We start from the raw sequence: 21,182 nt of genomic DNA, 5'->3' as shown, positions 1-21,182 counted from the left end.
AAGTTCACCCTGACGTCATTTTTATTAAAGACTGGATTGTGGTTGCAAAACCAGAATTCTACAATCTATCAAGTTATAGACTCTTTACTACCTTTAATGCTGCGTCCAGTTAAACCACTTTAAAAGGTCATAAGGATGTATGTGTATCCAAGAATAGGCCTTTTACTTTTTACCCAAAACACCAATATTATTTGTTTAATTAGAACTTAAGGCTGGAAATATTTAAACAATATTAGTTTTGACATATTTTAGCTATCAATTGTATCTACTAATTTGTCTCATATGGCATTCCGTAAGCCCTCATTCACTTTATCAACGCATGAGCTCTAGTAGGTGTAGAAATGCTACTGCGCGTGGCTAAAACATGGTCGGCATTGGTTCAATTTCCGCTTTTCTAACTATTTAACAAAATGCGCCATTTATGTGGTGTTTTACACTAACAAAGCGCCAAATATCTTCTCAGAAGTACGGCAAAGCTCTTCAGTACAACACTGATATAAATAAAGCAAATAACCGGCCTCCAGTCTGCCAATGATGATCTTTTCTAAATCATGGTATTACTATCTTATCGCTGATAAATATTGACGATCGATAATATTGACTGCTATGCACACATATGTTCATACCTGTGTGCAAATTAACGTTGGCAAAAGTGAGCTTCGTTATCAGCAGTCGCTTCTTTGGCAATACAAACCAGTTGCGAGTCAGTGGAACAAGCAAGCAAGTCCGCTGAGCGTCTATCATAGGCAAAGTCAGACTTCAACACGAATTTTTAAGTGTCTTAAGTGTCTCTCTAATTGCGTGAGTGCATGGTAAAAGTGCAAACCAATCCGTCGCAGGTCTAATAGCAGTCTACAGAATGGCAGTTTTCGAAAAAGCTACGGTGGAGTTGTTGTAAAAATAATCAATAAAATCGATGAAAGTAAATACGTGAATTATCAAAGTAGCAGTAAAAAGTATTTTGAAGTTAAACTGCAAAGCATAAATTCAACACACACGATTTATACGTGATGCCCCTGCCACCCAGCATCGAGGAGCCGGGCAAACAATCATGGCTGCGTATGCTCTATCGGTATCGACTTCAATTTCAGGCAATGACTTCAGGTGAGTTTTGGCTGCACGCGCTCTTCTAATACTGACAATCAGGCAATAAACTGTGATCTCGCAACAAATTCCGGGATTCAAAAACGGAACCATATGGTATATAAAGATTTATTCGACAACTGAAGAGAAGCCAGAGATAAAGACTATGATAAATTATTAAACCTTTTGTGCACGCAATTCATATGGGCCACAAACCACAATTCCACTTCAGACGGATTCTTAAATAAAGATTAAAAACATGTTTTTCGAAAAATATTTGTCATCAAATTTTGTATTCATCTTACAGCGTCTACTATTTTCTTCGCTGGTGGCTTGAAGCTGGCTTGGTGTATATTTGAAAAACCAGTTAGCGGTTCGCAAACGCTCATCGACACCCATCTGCTGACAATCGCATGGTTTGTTGGCGTAGCTGCAGGAGCAATCATGGCAGGCGCGTTCGTCCACCGCGTTAACAAGAATATATCACATGTACGTATCTAAATACACCTACATAATTCACATTGTTTACGATGAATGTTATACAGCGATAAGTTCCCACATTATGGTTTAGAAGACGACCCCGGGCTAATTAAATTCTGCCCTATCTTAAATACCAAGCATATATTAAGAAAAATTGAACTTTATTGGCGATAAGCTAGCGTTATCACATTCAGCTTCAATACGGGAGCTTATTTTGCTTTCTTTAGTTATCATTACGAGTAAATTGCTAACCATCAACGATCCACCGTCCCTTTATTATCTGTTAAACAAAAAAAAAAAGTATAAAGTCCTTAGAAGAGGGACGGTTCTGTTTACCGCCTAAAACTAAGCGAGATATATTTAAAGTTTTGTATATGTAAATGATCAAAATAATGAGACGAGTTTAAATCCGGTTGCCTGTCTGGACAAGCTGTAAAGGGTCGATATTTAGATACGGCCTGATTTATCTATATCCAGATAGCACAATTTCAGTATCAGTCAAAATGTGAAATATATATTCGCAATTCAGAGAGAATCCCTCCCGGAAGTTAGTATTCCTGTTGTCAAAAATGGGCTTAATCAAGTCAGTACTTCCCTTAGTTAATATATACCTACAAAGATTTTCGAATTTCTGGGTGACTTTATGCGGCATATATCGGTCAATATCTGAGTTATCTCTAACACTGAGATAACATATTTTACTCAGTATATCTTTGTGCTTAAAATAGATATGATTGGGCGAAATCTTAACCTCGTCACCATATAACTAACATCAGTGTTTTCCAACATTCGCCTGACTTTACTTCATAGGATTGTATATGAGTATTAATATGTGGCATGATAATAGTTAATAGATAAAACACGATCGATACTACCACATCTCTCATATAGTTACTACATAAAATGATAGGGTAGTCGAAAAAGGGTAGCACAACGATGGTGCGCTCGCTTCCGTTCTACAAATTTCGATATGAAACACACACCTAGCTCTGGTCGACCTATCGTTCAAAAAGTCAATGAAATTATGGAAAATATTGAGCAGGAACGTCATATAAGCAGAAATGACATCACTAAGGCACTTAACATTCATCAGAAAACAGTTTTGAAACTTTTAAAAAAGGCTAGCTACAAAAAGAAGCCCGATCTTTGGATACCATGAACGATTGATTTTGATTCTACATTTTACTGTCAACCACTGATGAGATTGAAGCAAGCAATCGAAAAAAAGAACAGAACTGATCAATAGAAAGGGCAGGATATCGCTAGACCACACATATCTTTGATGACTCTGCAAAAACTGGGAGACCATAACAGAGAAGTTTTCATACATCCGCCATATACTTAGCGCTGACCTAGCACCATCGGACTACCATTTGTTTCGGTCAATGCAGAACTCCCTTAATGGAGTAAAATTTGCTGCAAGAGAAGCCTGTGAAAATTGCTCGTCGCAGTTTTTCGCCGAGAAATCAGAAAAGTTTTATATTGATGAAATAATGTCTCCAGCAAAAAAATGGCAAAAGGTGCTCGATGAAAAGAGTTTATATCTGGTTCATTAAAATACATTATATATAAAAAATAAATAAATGGAAGTTTGATTAGAAATACGAAAAGACTTTTTCGACTACTCTATAAATAATATGTATATATAAAATTGCTTCGATTCCGATCTGATTGACGTTTATCTCCTCAAGTTGTTTCTATGGCTTTGATTCCTGCTAGTTGCAAAAGTATAAAATATTAGGTTACAACTGAGCATGGCTTAGCTGATTAGAAAATTATTATTTCGCGAACGCATAACACAACACAAGTTAAGATCATACAAGATAACTCCGAAGCTAGCCATTGAGGAAATAGTGGCCAACAATTTTTAAATCCAAAGACTAAGAAAACTTCTGCAAACACGGGGTTCTCGGGCGATACCCAACTTATTTCTTAAAATAGATACAAGTAACACACACGGTCTCGTTTACCTAAATGTACCAAATGTGTTATCTGATTCAATTTTCCACTTGATAAAAATAGTACTTACCAATAATGCTACCTAAGTAGACCCTAATCAATTTAATGCCCATAGATTACGCACGCACTTCAGGGAGGGAGAGCTTTCAAATTAATGAGAACACCGTAAGAGGAATTTGCATATGAACCATTATCTATATTTGCTGACGAACTGTACATTTACTATTTGCCTTATCGCATTTTTATCTTTTCAGGGGACAAGCGGCACACTCCTTCTGCTTGGGGGCCTGCTCTTTGCCTGCGCACCCACCTCATTTGCCTGCATACTGTGCAGTTGCTTATTGGAAGGCTCAGCTTATGGCATCAATCAAGTACAGGGCCTCGTGACAGCCGGGGAGGTGGCACACAAAGACATACGCGGCTTGTTGGTTTCCAGCGAGCGAGTTTTTCTTTGGCTAGGCATCTGTCTGCAGCTGTTTTGCACGCGACTGTGGTTCTTATACGAGCCCACAAAGGGCTATCCGCTGCACCTAAATCAATTACATGGCACTGTGGTAATCTTGGTGGCGCTGTGTGCGCTGGCCTGCAACACCCTCTACCGCTTCGAGTCGCCACTGCTGCTGCATATGCAAGAGCGTGACTTAGCCGCCACATGTGTAATGAATCGACTACAGAGCACCAGCTACACCAGCGCAGAGTTGACGCAAAAGCATGAGGATTGCAAACAGATGCTGGAGCATGATGCGCGCCCGATGGCGCGAAAGGCGGTGCGCAAGAGCAACTCACTGCCGCTGCTCAAGATGCTATTACTGCGTTGCTACGGCACCATTTCGCTGTCGTTGCCCGTCAATCGCACATTTGTCACCGCAAGTATGACGGGCTTGAATTGCGCCACAAACTGTGTTTACCTCTTGTCTCTTTGCGGTGTGCTCGGCAGCGTTATGGGCGCTTTGTGCGTGGACATATGTGGGCGCAGAAGGATCGCTGTTATTTGCCTGCTCTTCTCTGGAACTTGCGCGTTTCTCTTGGCTGGCGTGCTGCGGTATATCTACGAGCAAATTTCGTTGGTTCTACTGACGCACCTGACATTCGAATTGGTCGTCTACCTGATGTGGTGCTATCAGGCTTTCATATGCGCTGGCGTTTCGTTGATCTCCAGTGTGTATATGTCAGAAGCATTTACCGTGTCTGCGAAGGCGTGCTGCTTGGCGTTGGTAGTAGTTTGCGAACAATTCGTGCAAATAGCGCTGGCTTTGCTGGTATTCTACACGGATTTCAACGAACCGCACTTTTTCTTCATTGTAGGGGTGCTGGGTATGCTCCTGGGCATACTAGCTTTATTCACTTTGCCTGAAACTATGAAAATATCGCTTTACGAATGTCTTCTGAAGTTCAACAATGTTCCTTAATACATTTAAGTTAATCTTAGCAATGAAATCGAATTTATGTAAGTTAGATCTCCATGCTTTAGCCAATAGACAAATATAAAATATATTACAGTCATAATAATCAAAGTCATAAGCTTTCTAATAACTTTAGACCAATATTTAATATCGAAGTTGGTGAAAAAAGAGAAGGAAAGGAGGTTGGTGAATTAAGCGCAGGTACACAGTAATTTTGTTAGAATGAGCAGCTTAATTTGCTAAAAGCACGCTCAATTCAACATTGACCAACACTTTCCAAAGCGTTGAGCTTATTGCGGGAGAATTCGACTCAGTTCACCACTTTCTGAAAGGAAATATAAAAATATTTTTTTAGTACACAATAAATGTTTATAATGCCATAAATTGCCGATTTAATGAGACTTGGAATCCACAATAAATTTAAAAACAGTCCACGCATGTCCACGCACAAAAATTTTAGCATTTTCGGAAGTCTCAAAATGTTGATTGTAAATCGAATGCAGGTTCGCCTTCGTACTTAAAAATGTAGATGATGTAATGCACAAATTAATATATTTACTAAACAAAAATTCCTTTTTGATAGTTTGGCCGATCGGAAGGAAACAGAGGACACCACACCTCGATAATTGGAGAAAACTTTCAACATAACCTTGATTTTGACTTACTTTGACGTGGTTTTTCGGCTTCGGCTCACATTTTCCACGATGTTCGGCCGACTGATCAACTATTTTAGGATCGTAAGCATAGATCCAAGACTCTTTGACAGTAATAATACGTTTAGTGACATTCCGGTAGTCGGAAAGATTTTTTTCACAGATGTTAAGGCGTCGCTGTTTTTCGAAAAATGTAGTGGTTTTGGAATCTATCGTGCTTTCACTTTTCTTAAACCCAAAGGACCTTTCAAAATGACTGTTACGTCGATTCTCAAGCACAAATCATAATGTTATTATCCGACCTGGACGTGGTTCGTCGTCAACGTCGTGAGTAACTTGTACCAAACGAAAACATTTGCTAACGACAAACAATTATCACCGACGGCCGTTTCCAACATTCTGAAATTTTTATCAGAAATTTTATTCCACACACAAAATTCAATAATTTGTGGAATAAGTTCACTCTACGTAAAAATCGCCGAATGCACTTCATATACATATAGTACTTCAGAAAGACAAACGTATATTAAACACTAAAGATTATTTTAATGTGACATTTGTCACTGACTGACCTAGAAAAACAATATTTTGACGGATGGGTTTTAATTCATACGAAAAAGTCTTACTATTTTTGCCCACAATAGTAAGCCCAGCGAAGGAAGAATAAAAAATATCCCTACAAGCAGTCAATCAAATAAAGGGAAAAATAGTTATCTTCAGGAATACTTAAAAATTAGCGGTATTTTTCTTTATCGACTTGAGCAAAAGCTCCACCGAAGCTTAATTAAATAGTGGGTAAATAAAATGAGATATTATTTGGGAACAGATAACAATCGACAGCTTTTGAATAACAAACTTAAACGTACAAGTATATTGTATGTGTGGTCTTTAGCAAAGAACCTCAAGTCAAAAAGTTTGGTTTACACGGAACATTTTCAAATGGAAACTAAACTAGTTAGAAATATACCAGACGTCCCTAAGCCACATGCATACAAGAACATATGTATGTATATGGTTTGGTTAGAAGAATAATTTCAGTCAGTAACACCGTTCTCCCATTAGGCGGTAGTCATGCCTTCAAAACACCCTTACAAGAAAGTAATAATGACAACTGAACGATGTGAAGAATGTTTGGTGGGGCTGGAAAGGAATAATCCACTATGAGCTGCTCCAGCCTGGTCGAACGATTAATGCTATATTTTACTGTCAACAACTGATGAAATTGAAAGAAGCAATCGAGAAAAAAAAACGCCCAGAACTGATCTTTAGAAAGGGCTTCGTTTTCAATCAGGACAACGCTAGACCACCCTCATCTGTGATGACTCGGCAAAAACTGGGAGATCTTGGCTGGGAAGTTTTGATGCATCCATCATACAGCCCTGACCTTGCAACATGGGACTTCCATTTGTTTCGGTCAATGCATAACTCTCTTAATGAAGTAAAGTCGGCTTCAATAGAAGCCTGTGAAAATGACTTATCGCAGATTTTCGCTGAGAAGTTTCACCCTGATGAAATATTGTCTCTAGCGGAGTGGTCAACCAAATTGGTTTACATTGTGTTCATTAAAGTTCATTAGAAATATAAAAAAATAAGTTGAAATTTAGAAATACGAAAGGACTTTTTCGACTATATATATGTATGGATATTTTATTAGTAGAAATTTTTTCATGGAAAATCTTCGGTATGCAGCTCATATCCATAAAGGTAATATCTCGATTTTTAGAAGAGGAAATGTTTTCTAAGTTCTTGCAATATTATAACTTTGCAATAATGTATACAAATATATATATATATATATGTATATACTAAATATGTATATGTAGACGAGCGCTTGTGACTTTCGCGTAAGATGAAAAATTCACTCGAGTGAGTTAATCTAATGATGTGGAAAATTTAAAAAATATCGATACGAATTTTCATATGAGCTGCTATAGAGACATATGTACGCCTGTGCATATGTATTGCAGTGTTTGTTGTAATGTTGCGGATGGGAGTGAAGTGGATGCAAATAGTTATATGGAGATATTAAAACGCTTGAATGCGAGGGTGCTTTGGTGGCAGCGCCAAGCCATAAGTCCAGAAGATTGCTATGTGTGGGTGTAAGTACGCGCTTTCAGTGAATTGAGATGCCAAAGTTTAGCAAATCAGTCAGCTATAGCTAGATAAATCGCGCCAAAACAGTGTCTTACTTGGTACAGCTTTTTATATTAAAAGATATTTATATGGAATTACGAAAAAAGATTAACTGATACACTTTTCAAAGCATAAACCTCCTTTTTTGAGGCGGAACTTTGAGGTCATCTCTTCAGACAACAATATCGATGTTAAATTCTTAAGGCCCTTCTCAGACTCTATAAGTCCACGATCAAGGAAACAGTAAAGCATATTGTTTGACCGGAACGAAACGCTCAGAGTTGGAGTTGTCCTCTTTGATTGGGCGGGTAGTTGTTGGAGGAGGCATAAGCAGTAGCTAAGCGTGAGTAAATGAATTTTAGTTTTTGAAGCAGAGCTGCCCAAAACTTTGATAACAAAATTACGTTTACAAATTGATGATGCTGTCAGAAAACTGTATCCCACCCAAGTGTTGACTAAATTTGATTTTTGAAAATTTACTTAATTTGGCTCCATTTGTTTGACACAAGTGACACAGTTACAATTGGAAATACTAATTTCGTTATATACGAATTTAATTTTTACTGTAAATACACTATATAACCATGTGTTGGTAGAAACTAGAATCACTTTCGCAGAGCGTAAACTTTTGTCGTGCCATTTTTGAGATAAATGCATTTGAGGTTAGTGCTCTAATTGATGCCACTATGACGAATGAAAATGAGAATGAGGACATAGCTTGTTTAAATTATTTATTTATCCGCTTTAACTTTGTGCTTCGTGAGCACAGGCATACATTTATGTGCATGTGTGTGTGGGGAAAGAAATCTCATAAAAAGATACAAAAGCTTAAATCAAGCGACATTCTCCAGAAATCTTGCAACATTTATCAAAAGCATCTGGCTCTTATAATGATTGAACCTCAATGAGTATCTTAGTAACCAATAACGAGATATGAGTTCGCAAGGACTAATTGAAACTTCTGTGTCTATATCAATGCTGCCAAGTAATTTGGTACTTTCAGACAAACGAATTTCAGTAAGGCTTAAGAAACTTCATGAGAAACATCACGCAAAGCGGAATGGCACATTTACACTTTAATGAAAAGTAAACGAAACCCAACCACAACAACAGTAAGGAAACAAACGCGTTCAAAACTTTGCCAAAATTTGCGAATGCAACTCTAGAAAAGCAGCCAGCCTGAAGGCAGCCAACCAACTGCAAGTGGGCAAATATTTATTTCTATCGGTGCTAGAGCGAGAGCGCAGCTGCAAGAGTAGCCGTTGAAATTCTGCGCACAAAATTTAATATCGTTCAAACAAAAATAAAGTCACTCTTATCCTGCCGTTGACCTCTGGGAACCGCTTAAAGTTGGTGCAACGCCACCAACACGCCGCGAGCGCGCACAGCTACAACACAACGGCCGGTGGATGCCGCGGCAGGGTGCATTGAATGGTTTGTAATCGAGCGCTGAAGTTTTAACTATTTTGACACACATATTTCGCTACACAATCTAACTGTTTGGAAATGTGATTGACTCATTCGGCGGTGCTTAAGTGATTCACGACAAAGCAGTTGCTTAACAAGAAAACAAAAGAAAGAGAAGAACACCTAATCGGGCAATGACAAAAAATTGTACCGCATTACAAATGCGTAAAAATTAGACAAACCAAATGTTTCTTGAAATTTATTCAATTTTGGAAAGGGGCCTCACTTCAAAATCAGACCTAAATTTTTCTCGCAATATAAGTCCAACGCGCCAACCACTATTACAAATATCTTAACTGTACGTTAACACCACCAATTTGATCATCGCCTTAGAATGGCGCATTGTGCTATTACAATATTTACATATCTGAATTGTTCGCCGTGGCGTATGAGCTACACAGGTAAACAACAAATATCTTCAAGCATGCCGAAGCCCGGGACGTACTTAGCATAAATATTTAAAAGATATTGTACAATCTATGGATTGCAGTCTTTGCTGGTAGAGATAAATGCCGTTAGCTGAAATGCTGGCACATAAACAAGTGTTTCTAAAAAATTGAATTATTAGCAGCGGAAGTTCACAAAAACTTCATTGCAAACGCCGCAGCAAAAATTTAAAAATTAAATTCACTAAATGTATATTTTATTTTTCAACGCCATTTCAATAACAAATTTCAGTGCGATCTGTCAAATGCATTCTGTAAAACCAAACCAAGGAAAGTGCAGCAAAGTTATTTTTGCAAAACAAATGGTTCTTCTATAGCCTTAAACTCAGCTTGCGACAGCTATTCCGCTATTCCGCTTATACATATGTGTTTGTGCATTTTTTGAAATCTTTGACTTGGTCCAGCACGTAAGCATATTTGTGAGCCGGTTGCACTTGGCACGGCAGTGAAACTATTTGTTTTAGAGTTTTGCAAAATTTAGGCCGGAAGTCGAGGGGGCAACTGTAAATTAAACAAGTAATGTAGAAAATGTGCGTTTCTTTGGCATTACCGCGACCTTGAGTACGCAAGAAGGTAGCAAAAAATGCTTTCGATAACCAACAATAGATATGGACAATCGATAACAGTGTTACAGTGGTCTCAAAGCTGGAAAAGCTGGTAATACAAGGCCACAAATTATATAATAAATCGCTCTGAGAGTGAGTTGTTCATCTACATTGAAGATAAGGCAACTGCTCACCCCTCTTTACAGTTTGTATCCTCCAAAGATAATGTCTCAAAGTTGCGCTTTATTTTCGTTGCTGTTCGAATACAAATCAACGCTTTTGCTTTATTTCCGCGTTGGCAAAACAAAAGTCTGCGTTACGCGTTTGTTGTTGCAGAAGTTGCAAACTGCCTCTTCGTATTCATTGACGGTGTGTAATGCGAATCTCTTCGCGAAAACAACAGTTACTTTCAGAATTGTCGACATTTCTGTCTGGTTTCTTTGCAGCGATTTCGTCTTGTTGCTGTTTGTTGTTGCTCTACGCTGTTTCGCAGTAGGAAGTAAATTGTTTTGTCGTGCGGCTGAGGCTGTATTTTTGTTTTTAGTGCAACCATAAAAGTTGTTGTTGTTTTGAATGTGCATTTGATTGTCATTTTTGTTAATACTTTCCTTGTTGTTCGTCTGCCTCTATCTTTCCTTATACAGCTGCTTTAGTTTCTCTCTAAACAGAGCTGATTTAAAGGAAGTAGGGCTTTTGTAACTCTACATTTACTACTTTTCTCTCAGCCTGTAGATGGCATATTATTCATTGGGGTTTCTATCGTACTTCTAACGTGAACTATTTTTGTATGTTTCGGTGGTACTTTGTCATTTTAAAACATGATGTGCTTAGAAATGTTTGCTTATAACTGTACCTGTGACGGCTAAACGCGACTTTAGAAAAACCAATATCCTTCACTTACTCACCTACATTATCATATTATCAGACGCAGGCATGTTCATTTGGATGTGATTCCTTGAGGTTCATGCCAACAGCAAAGAATGTTAATAAATAAAGATGACGCAAATGTTAAGTCCTTTTCTTTCACATCTTTTTGAGTTCTGACTTTTAGTTTTTACATGAGCGAATATCAAAATATATAATTTCGAAAAGAAAAATACACCACGCAATGAACGAAACAATTGTTCTTATATTCTATTCAGATTTGCGCCTACAATATCTATGATATTACAAAAAGTTCATATTTACATGTACAAATAATCTGTTTAACTAAAAAGGAGCTTTCCATGCATGTGGGATCGGAATTCGCACTTAAGGCATGCCCCTTTGGACACGGTACTCTTTAAAAAAAAAAAAACTCAGTCGCCCAAGAACGCCTTTCATACCCAAAATATCCACCAAAATCATTCGAACAGGCATGGGAAAGATCTCGAGCTCTCTAGCCATCTACATATCTAACACATGCTTGATTTTGAAGCACGATATCCTTTACTTTTTTAATATTATCATCAGTTAAAGATCTCTAAGGTCGTCCAAAAGGAGGCATGTCTTCAATGATGTCTCAGCCGTCTTTGAAGGCTTTGTACCGCTCGTATGCTTATGTTTTTGATTAAACGGAACCTGCGTAAGCCTTTTTCAACATTCGCAACGATTCCGCATACGATATTTGGTTAGAAATACAAAATTTTAGACAATTCTTTGTTCGATATTTTTATCCAATATAAAAATCGCAAAGCACTATTGAGGAGCTGCTGTATACAAACTGGTTAACAAATCGAGCTCGTATTTGGCATATTAATTAAGGGCAGTCCTACCAACTTAGCAATATACATTTCTCTGAAAGACCATTTATTCGGGGAATTTAATTACAATTTCCGTGTGTTTTTTTGTCACAATTTATGTATATCGTTCGCTGAGTCCCCTTGCTTGTTTTCAATGCTCGCTCATAATAATTTACATTCTAGAACAGCTAACATTCGCGCCTTAACAATATAATAACATTCTCTGATTTAAATTCAATAATGTTCATTGGCATTCCTTGTTCTGACGATTCTGTTCCCAATATTTCTCTGACTTTGCATGTTAAATTTCTGTCGGCAAAGTAGTGCACTGTACTACCACCACTGGCCGGCAGGTGCCTCTTAGAAGAACTGCATTGCCCAGAATTATAGCAGAGAGTGTTAAGATTCTCTGCTATCATCAACAGAGAATGTTGATAACCTACATACATTCTCTGCCAAGAAAATAGTTAAATCCTGGAAAACTGTTCTTCGTTAAAAAGCGCTTAAAATTTATTGGTTCTCATTACCACTAGAGTCTTTCCTGTTTTCAATTTTATCAAGGAGCCAGAATTTCCACCAGTTTTGCGAGAATGCGCAAATCATTTGTATTTAACCCCTTCAAGACTACTGGAACAATGTGTCTCAACAATTTTTAAACTCCTGTATTTTTATTACTTTTTCAATTGAACACCAACGTAAGCCATCCCCAACACAGCCTTTTATGGCTATTTCACAATGTAAACAAAAAATATTTCTAAAGATCAGTAAGAATATGCAAGTTCGGCAAAATATCGTCGCTTTTATCAAAAATATTGGTTGTGGTGCGCATGGGTAAGCCTCAAATTGTACACTGTTGGTATTTTACAATGAGAAAAAAAGTAAATGCACATATATGTATATACAAATTTATTTTGTAAATTTTATGTACAAATACAATGTTGCAGTTATACACGAATTTATAAAAATTGGACTTAAAACACCTACACTTTTTTTGATTGGGATATGTAATCCCAATGAAGATTTCGAATGTCAAAAAAGAAACTATAGTAAATCTACACGATGTTGGACCTTTGAGCTTGTTTACTTGAACGACGAAGACTTGAAGACTCTGTGAGCGAATTTGCTTGGACAGTGGTGAACACTAACAATTTAATAATTTAATTCTTTAGGCACCTTTCAGAATATGCAAAGCAAATTGCTATATTTTTTGGGGTTTAAGAGAAGACTCCAAAAGGGCTTATCCGATAATGCGACAAATACAAAATACAACCGTTTTGTCCCTTATATTATTTTGAAGGATGCCGTCATGTGTAGAAGTTCAGGCAAGTGAGGAAGTACTCCGAGAGCGGCATTCACTTTGAAGTGGTCAAAAACGATTATCTTACATATAGCTGAAGCAGGGTACGTGAGTAGCCAAAATAAAGAATAAATGCTGACATCACCGCCGACTAAGAAATTCGATGGACGGGACAAGGACTGAGGCTCTTGTAGCATACATATATACAGTGGCAATATAAAGATATGGAAAATTTTGTGTCCTGGAATTCACCCCGGTGGATAAACGTCTAGCCACAATGCGCATCAAAGAGAAATTTCTCAACATATCGCTGATTTGCGCTCACGCCCGACTGAAAAGAAGGACGATGTGACCAAAGAAGTCTTCTATCAGCGCTTAAAACGCACCTATGAAAGCTGCCCCCGCCAAGATATCCAATTCGCGCTGGGCGACTTTTACGCCAGGGTGACCAAAGAAGGTATCTTTGGTGTTGTGCAAAAGTCGGTAAATTCAGCCTCAATTAAAACGTCCCCAAATGAGGTGAGGCTGATCGATTTCGCCGAGGCCCAAAATATGGTTATCTGTAATTGTTAACACTAGTATACTTACTTGATATAGTATACCAATTTATGCCAAATAAAAAGCACTTTCTATCGCACAATAAATATTGAATACAGAATATTTATTAAAGTTTATTTCACCAACTAATGTATATATATATTTTTTTTTTTTTATTTGTGTAACAATTTTATTTAATTTGTATTTTTTTGGTTTCACTGCGTCACTTTGGCGGAAAGTCACAAATAGAAAAATGCGGATGTTGCGGTTTTAGGAAAAATGTTATAAATAATTGCGGGTCGACGGTCTTTCTTCACAGATGAAACGAAAAAGAGAAGGATCCCGTTCGGATCTATCGCTTTTCATAGTTTGGGTGGTGAATAGTAGATCCGAGTCGTCTCGTTGATGATCGCGTGGTTGTTGTAATAATGAGCGGTGTTAAGTACTGCGTTTGATGAGTGTTAGTGTATGTTGTGAACTGTTCTGTGATGAGGTGTTGTGACGTGACGTGATGTGATATGACGTGACGTGAGGTGATGCGATGTGGGACGTTGCAGAACGTTCATAGCCCATATGAACAATAATACTAGAGCGAAAAGCCACCAAACAGATCAATCACCACACACCACCTTTATGCAAAACTAATACAGCTATGTAAACTGTAAACTGCCGTTAAGCAATACCAAAAGTTCCGTCAGGATCGGGAAGGACCTTTCCCAGCCGTTTGATACCAAACGAGATTTCAGCCAAAGAGATTCCCTTTCGTGCGACTTCTTCAATCTACTCTTAAATAATTCGAACTAAATAGAGAAGGTACCATCTTCTATAAGAGTGTACAGCTGTTGGCGTACGGCAATGGTATTAACATCATTGCAAGACGAAATAGCTCCTGTCATCAAATACGCAATCATCACTCTCCCGACTTGGCTTCATCTAACTGTTGAGTCATAATTTCGAAGTCGTAGCTAATTTCGTCTATCTTCAAACCAGTATTTGCAACAACAACAATGTCAGCCTCAAAATCCGCTCCAGAAAGAGGAAGACCTCCATTCCGTGGGGAGATCAGGTGGAGAAGAACCTGGCTGCACTTGTTATTTCAAATTGGCTCTAAATTGTGAAAGGAAGAAACAATTGACGCGCTGTTGTTAACTCGGCTATCACAGCGTAAGCGGTTTCCACGCAAGTAAAGAAAAAGGTAATTTTAGTGGTTCGTGAGACTATGAAAGAATAAGGAGGAAGCTTCTGTATACATTTCCTATGTAAGTTTGACAGCTCAACCGGGGAAATTACAGAAAATGCAATTTTTTCTAAAACATTGTGAAATTGTCAATACTTACTTTTTGATTTCTTAATGAAACACAACTAGGTGTTAGATTTTAAATATTGTATAATTTATTTTACACATTTAATATAATTTGTTACTTCAATTTAATGTTTTAATCATTTTGTGCTAGTTAATATTTAAATAGTACATTACACAAGTATCAATAATCGTTACACTAGTTATGATTACTTGGCATTTTGATTGTGGTTAACGAGTTCTCACTTTGCTTTGTCTCTTTGCTGCGTTGCCACACATTCGCTTTATTATCATTTAAACTTGTATTTTCGTATTTATAAATTGAAATAATTTGTTGACTTTGATTTCAGACTAATTGTAATTTTGCATATATACATGCATGCGTATGACTACTTTCATATAACAGTATGAGGGTATTGATTGGAATTGCTGTTTCCCATTTTAAATGATAAAAAAAACCTTTCGATTGTTGCTATGCTCAGTACAAATTTGTCACCTCTGTTACATATTAATTTATTATACTAAATTCGTACAATTCGATGTGATTAACTCGTGAAACAGAATAACCGCTGCATTTCGTGTCTGCATGCGCTGAGGCCATTCAACTGACTTGGCTTTTGAATTCAGCTTTGAAACGCTTTTGCTTTTGTTTTCTTTCTTAATATATTTGACGGTTTTTGTTTGCAGTTCTTTTTATTTTTATTTTTCTTTTTGTTTTTGTATTGTATTTCGGGTTAGTTATATGTGGGTGTTTGCAAAGTATGGTGTACGTACAGCTGATTGAAAGTTATAATAGTATTTTTGGCACACGCTGTAACCCGCGCTCGGACTGTAGCTGAGTTCGTTCTATTGTTTACGTCTAAACATTAAGAGTTCCGGAAATAAATATATTTACATTCATATGTTATATCAGACAATATTGTTGTAATTACATATATATATATATATACCTACGAGTAACTGTATTTAGCTGAATTTCGAAAGATTCTTCACTACTTAGTTTATGTTTAATTGATAATAGTTTTCTCATAATTTCTCGGCGTCACTCATTTAGTTATTTGTTGTTGTTATTTTTTACTATTTGGTACGTTGGCTAGACCTACCCGCCAGTGACTATAAAAGTATAACCGCCGAATACTAGACTAGAGATTTGTGAGCAATTTCACTGCTGCCTGGCCCGTTTCAGATGACTTATGGCGCAGTTGCTTCCCTTTCCTCGCTTTCCTCGCTTTCTTATTTGCTGTCGCTCATTTTGATTTGCTTTACTGATTTTTTGCGCATAAATTTTGCGATTTTGATTATTTAGTATTTTGGTTAATATTTGAATTTCTTTTTATGCTAAAAAATACAGATTTTTTTTTTACAAAACTACAGACTTTATTCGCATAATTTTGGATACCTTGTATTTCGTCATTTATGCTTTACTAACTAGCGTCTATGCTTACAGTTATGCTTATAAGTTATTTCAATTTTTAAATTTGTATTTTGTTTCATAAATTTTGAATTTGGCACATGGTTTCCGAAATGTTCTTATGACAAAATAAAAATATTCAAGAAATCGTTTACGTGTACTTTCATTATTTATTTATTTATTTATTATTATTATTATATATATATATATATATATGTATATATATTTTTTTTAATTTTTTTTTTTGGATTTTTTAATTTTTCATGTCATCGTTCTCATTTTATCGTTCATTAAATTGACATAATGCTGCTCTCTTTTGTCTCCAGCATTATGTGAGTTTGATTTGCTCTATAAAAATGTAATATCTTTGTTTTGTTTTAAGAATTCCGAAACTTGAGGTTCATCGAATATTGAAGTATAAACATTGCTTGTGTGAATACTGTTATAAATAAATGCAATTCTGTTAATACTTTTTACTCATTTTCAGCTTGCGCTCAAAATTTAAAATTCTCCTCCATTAACAATAAGTTATTACTACTTTTTATATTTATCTACAATATTTTGTACATACTAAATATTTGGTTCCACATTCCATCAATATTTATTACCGAAGCAAATACAATAATAATATATGTAAATGAGGACCCTAGTAGTTCTCCGAATGCCCATAAATAATCATATTGAAACTTGTCTAACGTGTTACGAGTAACGAGTAGTTGTTGCTTGAATTTCGACTGTTAAAAATATGAGTATTAAGTATTACTTGATATACATACGGTAAATAGTAGTCTGTTACAGTGAGAAAGCGGCAAGTACCGCAATGTGTCTTATACGCGGATTTAGTTAATCGTATTGTATGTCAATAGCTACTTTTGTAACATCAGTCAGTATAAAAATTATTACAAACAATATGCTTTCATTAAAGTCTCATTACTTAACCTATAATTTATACACATTTACAAATACAAATATAAATAGTTAAGTTTATGATAAACACAAAAGTAAATGCTCACGAGCAGTTGGCTTCAAGAAGCAAGTGAGAAGCATCGAAGTGTTTGGCAGAGCATGCGCGCTCTAGCGCCGTCTTGCGTGGAAGCCGGCTTTAGACAACCTTATGATGCTGAAACATTGATGCCAACTCTTCGCTATTTTAGTTAAATATATCAATATGAATTTGCATACATATATACAATTAACGTGGTTTCCAACTGGTAATGGATATTTACACTTAATTTTCTAATTTCGTTCCATTTGAGATGATTTGGTACAGTCCTTAATCTTAAACAGTTATGCCGATGACTTACCTCTTACTTTATTGGACATACAAGCAGGTGTTTAAATAAAACCTCGCACATACAACCTCAAGTTGACTCAAGTACTTACTGACTAACATATTAACCAACACATACAAAGAGTAACTAAACGCTGGGTAGGTGGTGGGGAGGGCGTTTGGTTTGAGAGTTTGGTTAAGCATTCGGGGGTGTGGGAATGATTTTTACATGCGGCATCACCAAAAATGGATAAATGTTTGCGTGCGTGTGTGTGTGTTCGTGTGTATATTATTATTTTAAGTCTTGTAGAAATTTTGATTGATTGTCCGAAAGTTTAAATTCATCTGTATTCCTTTGTGGGCGTGTGCAGAGTTGAGTTTCCAGCGAGAAAAAGAGAGGGGTGTGACAATTTCGTGGGAGTCAAAGGTTCTTACAAATAGGGTACTCTTAACGCGTGGGAAATTAGTAAGGGATGCTATATCTATGCATTTATGTAAACAACAACATCAACATTCTCATTCACTACTGGTATTTATACCTCGTACGAGACCCCTCCGTTGGTCAGTTGAAAGTGCACGGCAAAAGTTATTCACCAAACACCGATATTTGACACACATTTCCAGTAAATTAATCAATTTACCGTTAATGTAGCAGCAAGCCCTTTTATGTGTGGCGTGTGGCGACTTGGCCACTGTGTCTGCCACAAGCTTAAAACTGCTGCAACTTCTAATCTCACACGGATATCGAGTAATCGGACTTCTCACTCAGCAATTTTTGTTGTGCTGGTGCCGGCGAGTGTTGTTGTCGCGACTGTTGTGGTTGTTGTTGCTGCTGCTGCTGCTGTGCCGGCTGAGCATGTTGTTGGGTCTTTTGCGGCGGCGGCTGCACGCAGCGCGTCTCCTGCTGTTGCTGTTGCTTTTGCTGCAGCTGTGAGGTGGTCGACGACGGTCTCGACCACAACGTTGAGCGCATACCCAATTTCAGTTTCTTCAGTGTGTCCACATCGCACTCCACCTCGGACAGCTCGATGCGCTCGGTCTCGACGGGCAGCTGGTGAAATCCGCTGCTGGGCAATACGGTGCATTCAGCCTGCAGCTGCAACGGATGCAGGGCGCGTATACCTCCAGCTCTGCTCAGTTGTTGTTGTTGTGGTTGTTGCAATTATTAGCATTTAACGTTGTTATTGTTGTTGTTTGTTGTTGGTTAGTGCATGTTTTTAAGGTGGAAGATTTGAGGGGAATACATATTACGTTCGGTCTCATGCAGCAAGCAAAGTTACATATGCGTATAAGTTTGAGTGCGTGTATATATGTGTGTGTGTGTGTGTGTGTCAGTGTACTGGCTCAGTTACATCCCTGCAGTGAAGCCTTAACTAGGCTCGTGAGGTCTGCACATAGAGTTTCCGAACCGAAAACGGACTAACCCGAAGCGGAAGCGGAAACTAGTTTGAAACTAGAGTTTCCAGAATGTACTAGCCCGAATAGAACACAAAATTCGCCCAGTTGGAAAAATTTCATTAAACATTTATAATTATAATATTAATTACTGATCTAATTTACTATTTTCTATGTTCAGGAAATTTTATTTAAAAATCCTGATTAAAGATTTGCATGCTTCAGAGCCAGAAGTATACTTTAAACTGGCTTAATTTAGTCAAACTGCTGCAGATTAAAATTCTTCCATCACTTGTTTATATTAAGGAAAAGAAACGTCAACAAATTTAAAATACCCTTTGCCAGCTTAGTTGGACTCGTGATCCATATTCAAGTATGTGCAACACTTGAGCTATTTGACTTCTCTGCTGGGATGAACTGATTTCCATATACAAGTGGTTTAAGGCTCTCGCGTAGACCTCCCTTAATAGGCTTCTAATTCTAATGGCTGTCTTTGAATATGTTTAATAGTTGTTGTTGTTTATTTCTCATGTTTGGTATTTCAAATTTATTTATAATTTTCGCAACACCTCAAACCACGAAAGGTTTCGAAATTTCATAAACAATCCAGGTCCAGAAACACAAGCGCTTGCACGTACAGTAAGGATTTCATAAATTTGTGATAATAGTCAAAAAATATCTATTTATATGGGGTAAATTGGAAATTTATCGAAACTGGAAGGCGTGTTTTGAAAATCTCAAAACTTTCAAATATTCTTCAATAAAATAATTTCGATATTTTCAATATAAAGGAAGCAATATAAGTAAGATATAATACATCAGAAAATTTTGGTAAAATTTAAAGCACATTTTTATTTCGGAGGTATTCCAAAGGTTGATGTTAAGATTCCCGCTATTTTCTGATTCGTTAGTATTTATGCGTTCTTTGCTGTAAATCTGTTGTTTTCAATTTGAAAAACTCACCGCTGTGACTCGAGATTAATATGAGAGAATATGATGAATTAATATGAAGCATTAGGCTTATTTTGCCTAACCTTACTATGTATTCTATTGCAATGGAACCCAAGGCATTAAATTTCTGGCTCGAAAATATTTTCGGTGAGAAAGCTTATAAGATATTTGAAAATTCCCGAGCACCCCAATTGGAAAAAAATCGATTCAGAACTGTCCTTCTTATATATTTTATACTTTTGTGGCTTAACCCTTCCCAGCATGACATTTAGATTTCGAAATCTCTTACTTATTTTATTTTTAAACTTTTAGTATATAACCCCTCTCCCCATGTTTACTCATAAATTTCTAGCTACTCTACACCGTCTTGCAAGCATACAGATGGACGATCGTCTCATCGATCTAATACAATTCCACTTTTAGTTGCGCGACTTCTACGCCATCCACCATTTCTGGACCCTCCAAGCCCAGCATGCACTAATCTCATGTTTGATCGATGGGATCCATATAGGTGCAGGATATTTCACTATCGTAGCCGAGACTGCTCATCAAGCTACCGCCGTCGAGGTCCAGACTACCGCCATTGGCCGTATCCTATTTGGGCAGCGTGGTTGCCGAAAAGAACTTGGAAGAGAGGGGAGCGGTGGATGGGTTGAGTATGGTGCCTACACTATCGCCGCTAACATTGGCATTCGCCACCGATGCGGGCACCGTTTTATGGGGTATGGGTCGGAACTGTGATGATGGCATGCAAGTGACGGGGCCGAGCGATGCAATGGGATTGTTACAACTATTGTCTAGTAGGTCGGTCGTTGTATCGGATTGACTGAGTTGAGTTGTGGGATGTGGGGCGCCGATCAAGTTGTGATGTTGTGGGTGATGTGCTAATTTGGGGGTGATCAAGAGGGGTTGCTGTGACAGTTTGTTTTTATTGGAGGTGGCGATGCTACTACTACAACTACTGCTGTTCGTACTGTTAAAACTATTTGTGGTTGCATTGGTGGTGACATTAGTTTTTTGTAGTTGATGTTGATGTTTTTGTAGTTGTTGCTGATGTTGTTGCTGTGTTACAGACGGTGACTTCACCAGCGTGGGTATGTGACACTGTATGGAGTCTTGTGATTTGAATGT

At 37.4% G+C, this 21,182-nt stretch overlaps 2 protein-coding genes across 7 annotated transcripts in view; one reads left to right on the top strand and one right to left on the bottom strand.

Moving 5' to 3' along the window:
* The first annotated feature begins 695 nt into the window (after positions 1 to 695).
* LOC108968959 (solute carrier family 2, facilitated glucose transporter member 2) lies at positions 696 to 5,036 on the top strand. Of its 2 annotated transcripts, XM_018933343.1 has the most exons (4): positions 696 to 922; positions 981 to 1,104; positions 1,391 to 1,572; positions 3,777 to 5,036. In XM_018933343.1, the coding sequence occupies exons 1-4, from the start codon at positions 917 to 919 to the stop codon at positions 4,929 to 4,931; spliced, it is 1,467 nt and encodes a 488-aa protein (XP_018788888.1). In that variant the 5' UTR covers positions 696 to 916; the 3' UTR covers positions 4,932 to 5,036. The 2 variants fall into 2 exon arrangements, with proteins under 2 accessions (XP_018788888.1, XP_018788889.1); XM_018933344.1 differs by having other exon boundaries at positions 696 to 1,104.
* Positions 5,037 to 16,679: 11,643 nt separating this feature from the next.
* LOC108968971 (Down syndrome cell adhesion molecule-like protein Dscam2) overlaps positions 16,680 to 21,182 on the bottom strand; it is a 109,526-nt gene continuing 105,023 nt past the window's right edge. For all 5 annotated transcript variants that reach the window (XM_018933380.1, XM_018933382.1, XM_018933384.1 and 2 more), the window contains exon 22: positions 16,680 to 18,835. In XM_018933380.1, coding sequence (XP_018788925.1) covers positions 18,439 to 18,835 — 397 coding nt within the window. In that variant the 3' untranslated portion in view covers positions 16,680 to 18,438. The remainder of the gene's footprint in view (positions 18,836 to 21,182) is intronic.

The sequence above is a fragment of the Bactrocera latifrons genome, unplaced genomic scaffold (assembly GCF_001853355.1).
Source record: "Bactrocera latifrons isolate USDA-ARS-PBARC rearing strain unplaced genomic scaffold, ASM185335v1 scaffold_235, whole genome shotgun sequence".
NCBI classification, from domain to species: domain Eukaryota; kingdom Metazoa; phylum Arthropoda; class Insecta; order Diptera; family Tephritidae; genus Bactrocera; species Bactrocera latifrons.
Note: the sequence above shows the minus strand (reverse complement) of the source record. Positions and strands in the feature narration are given on the sequence as shown.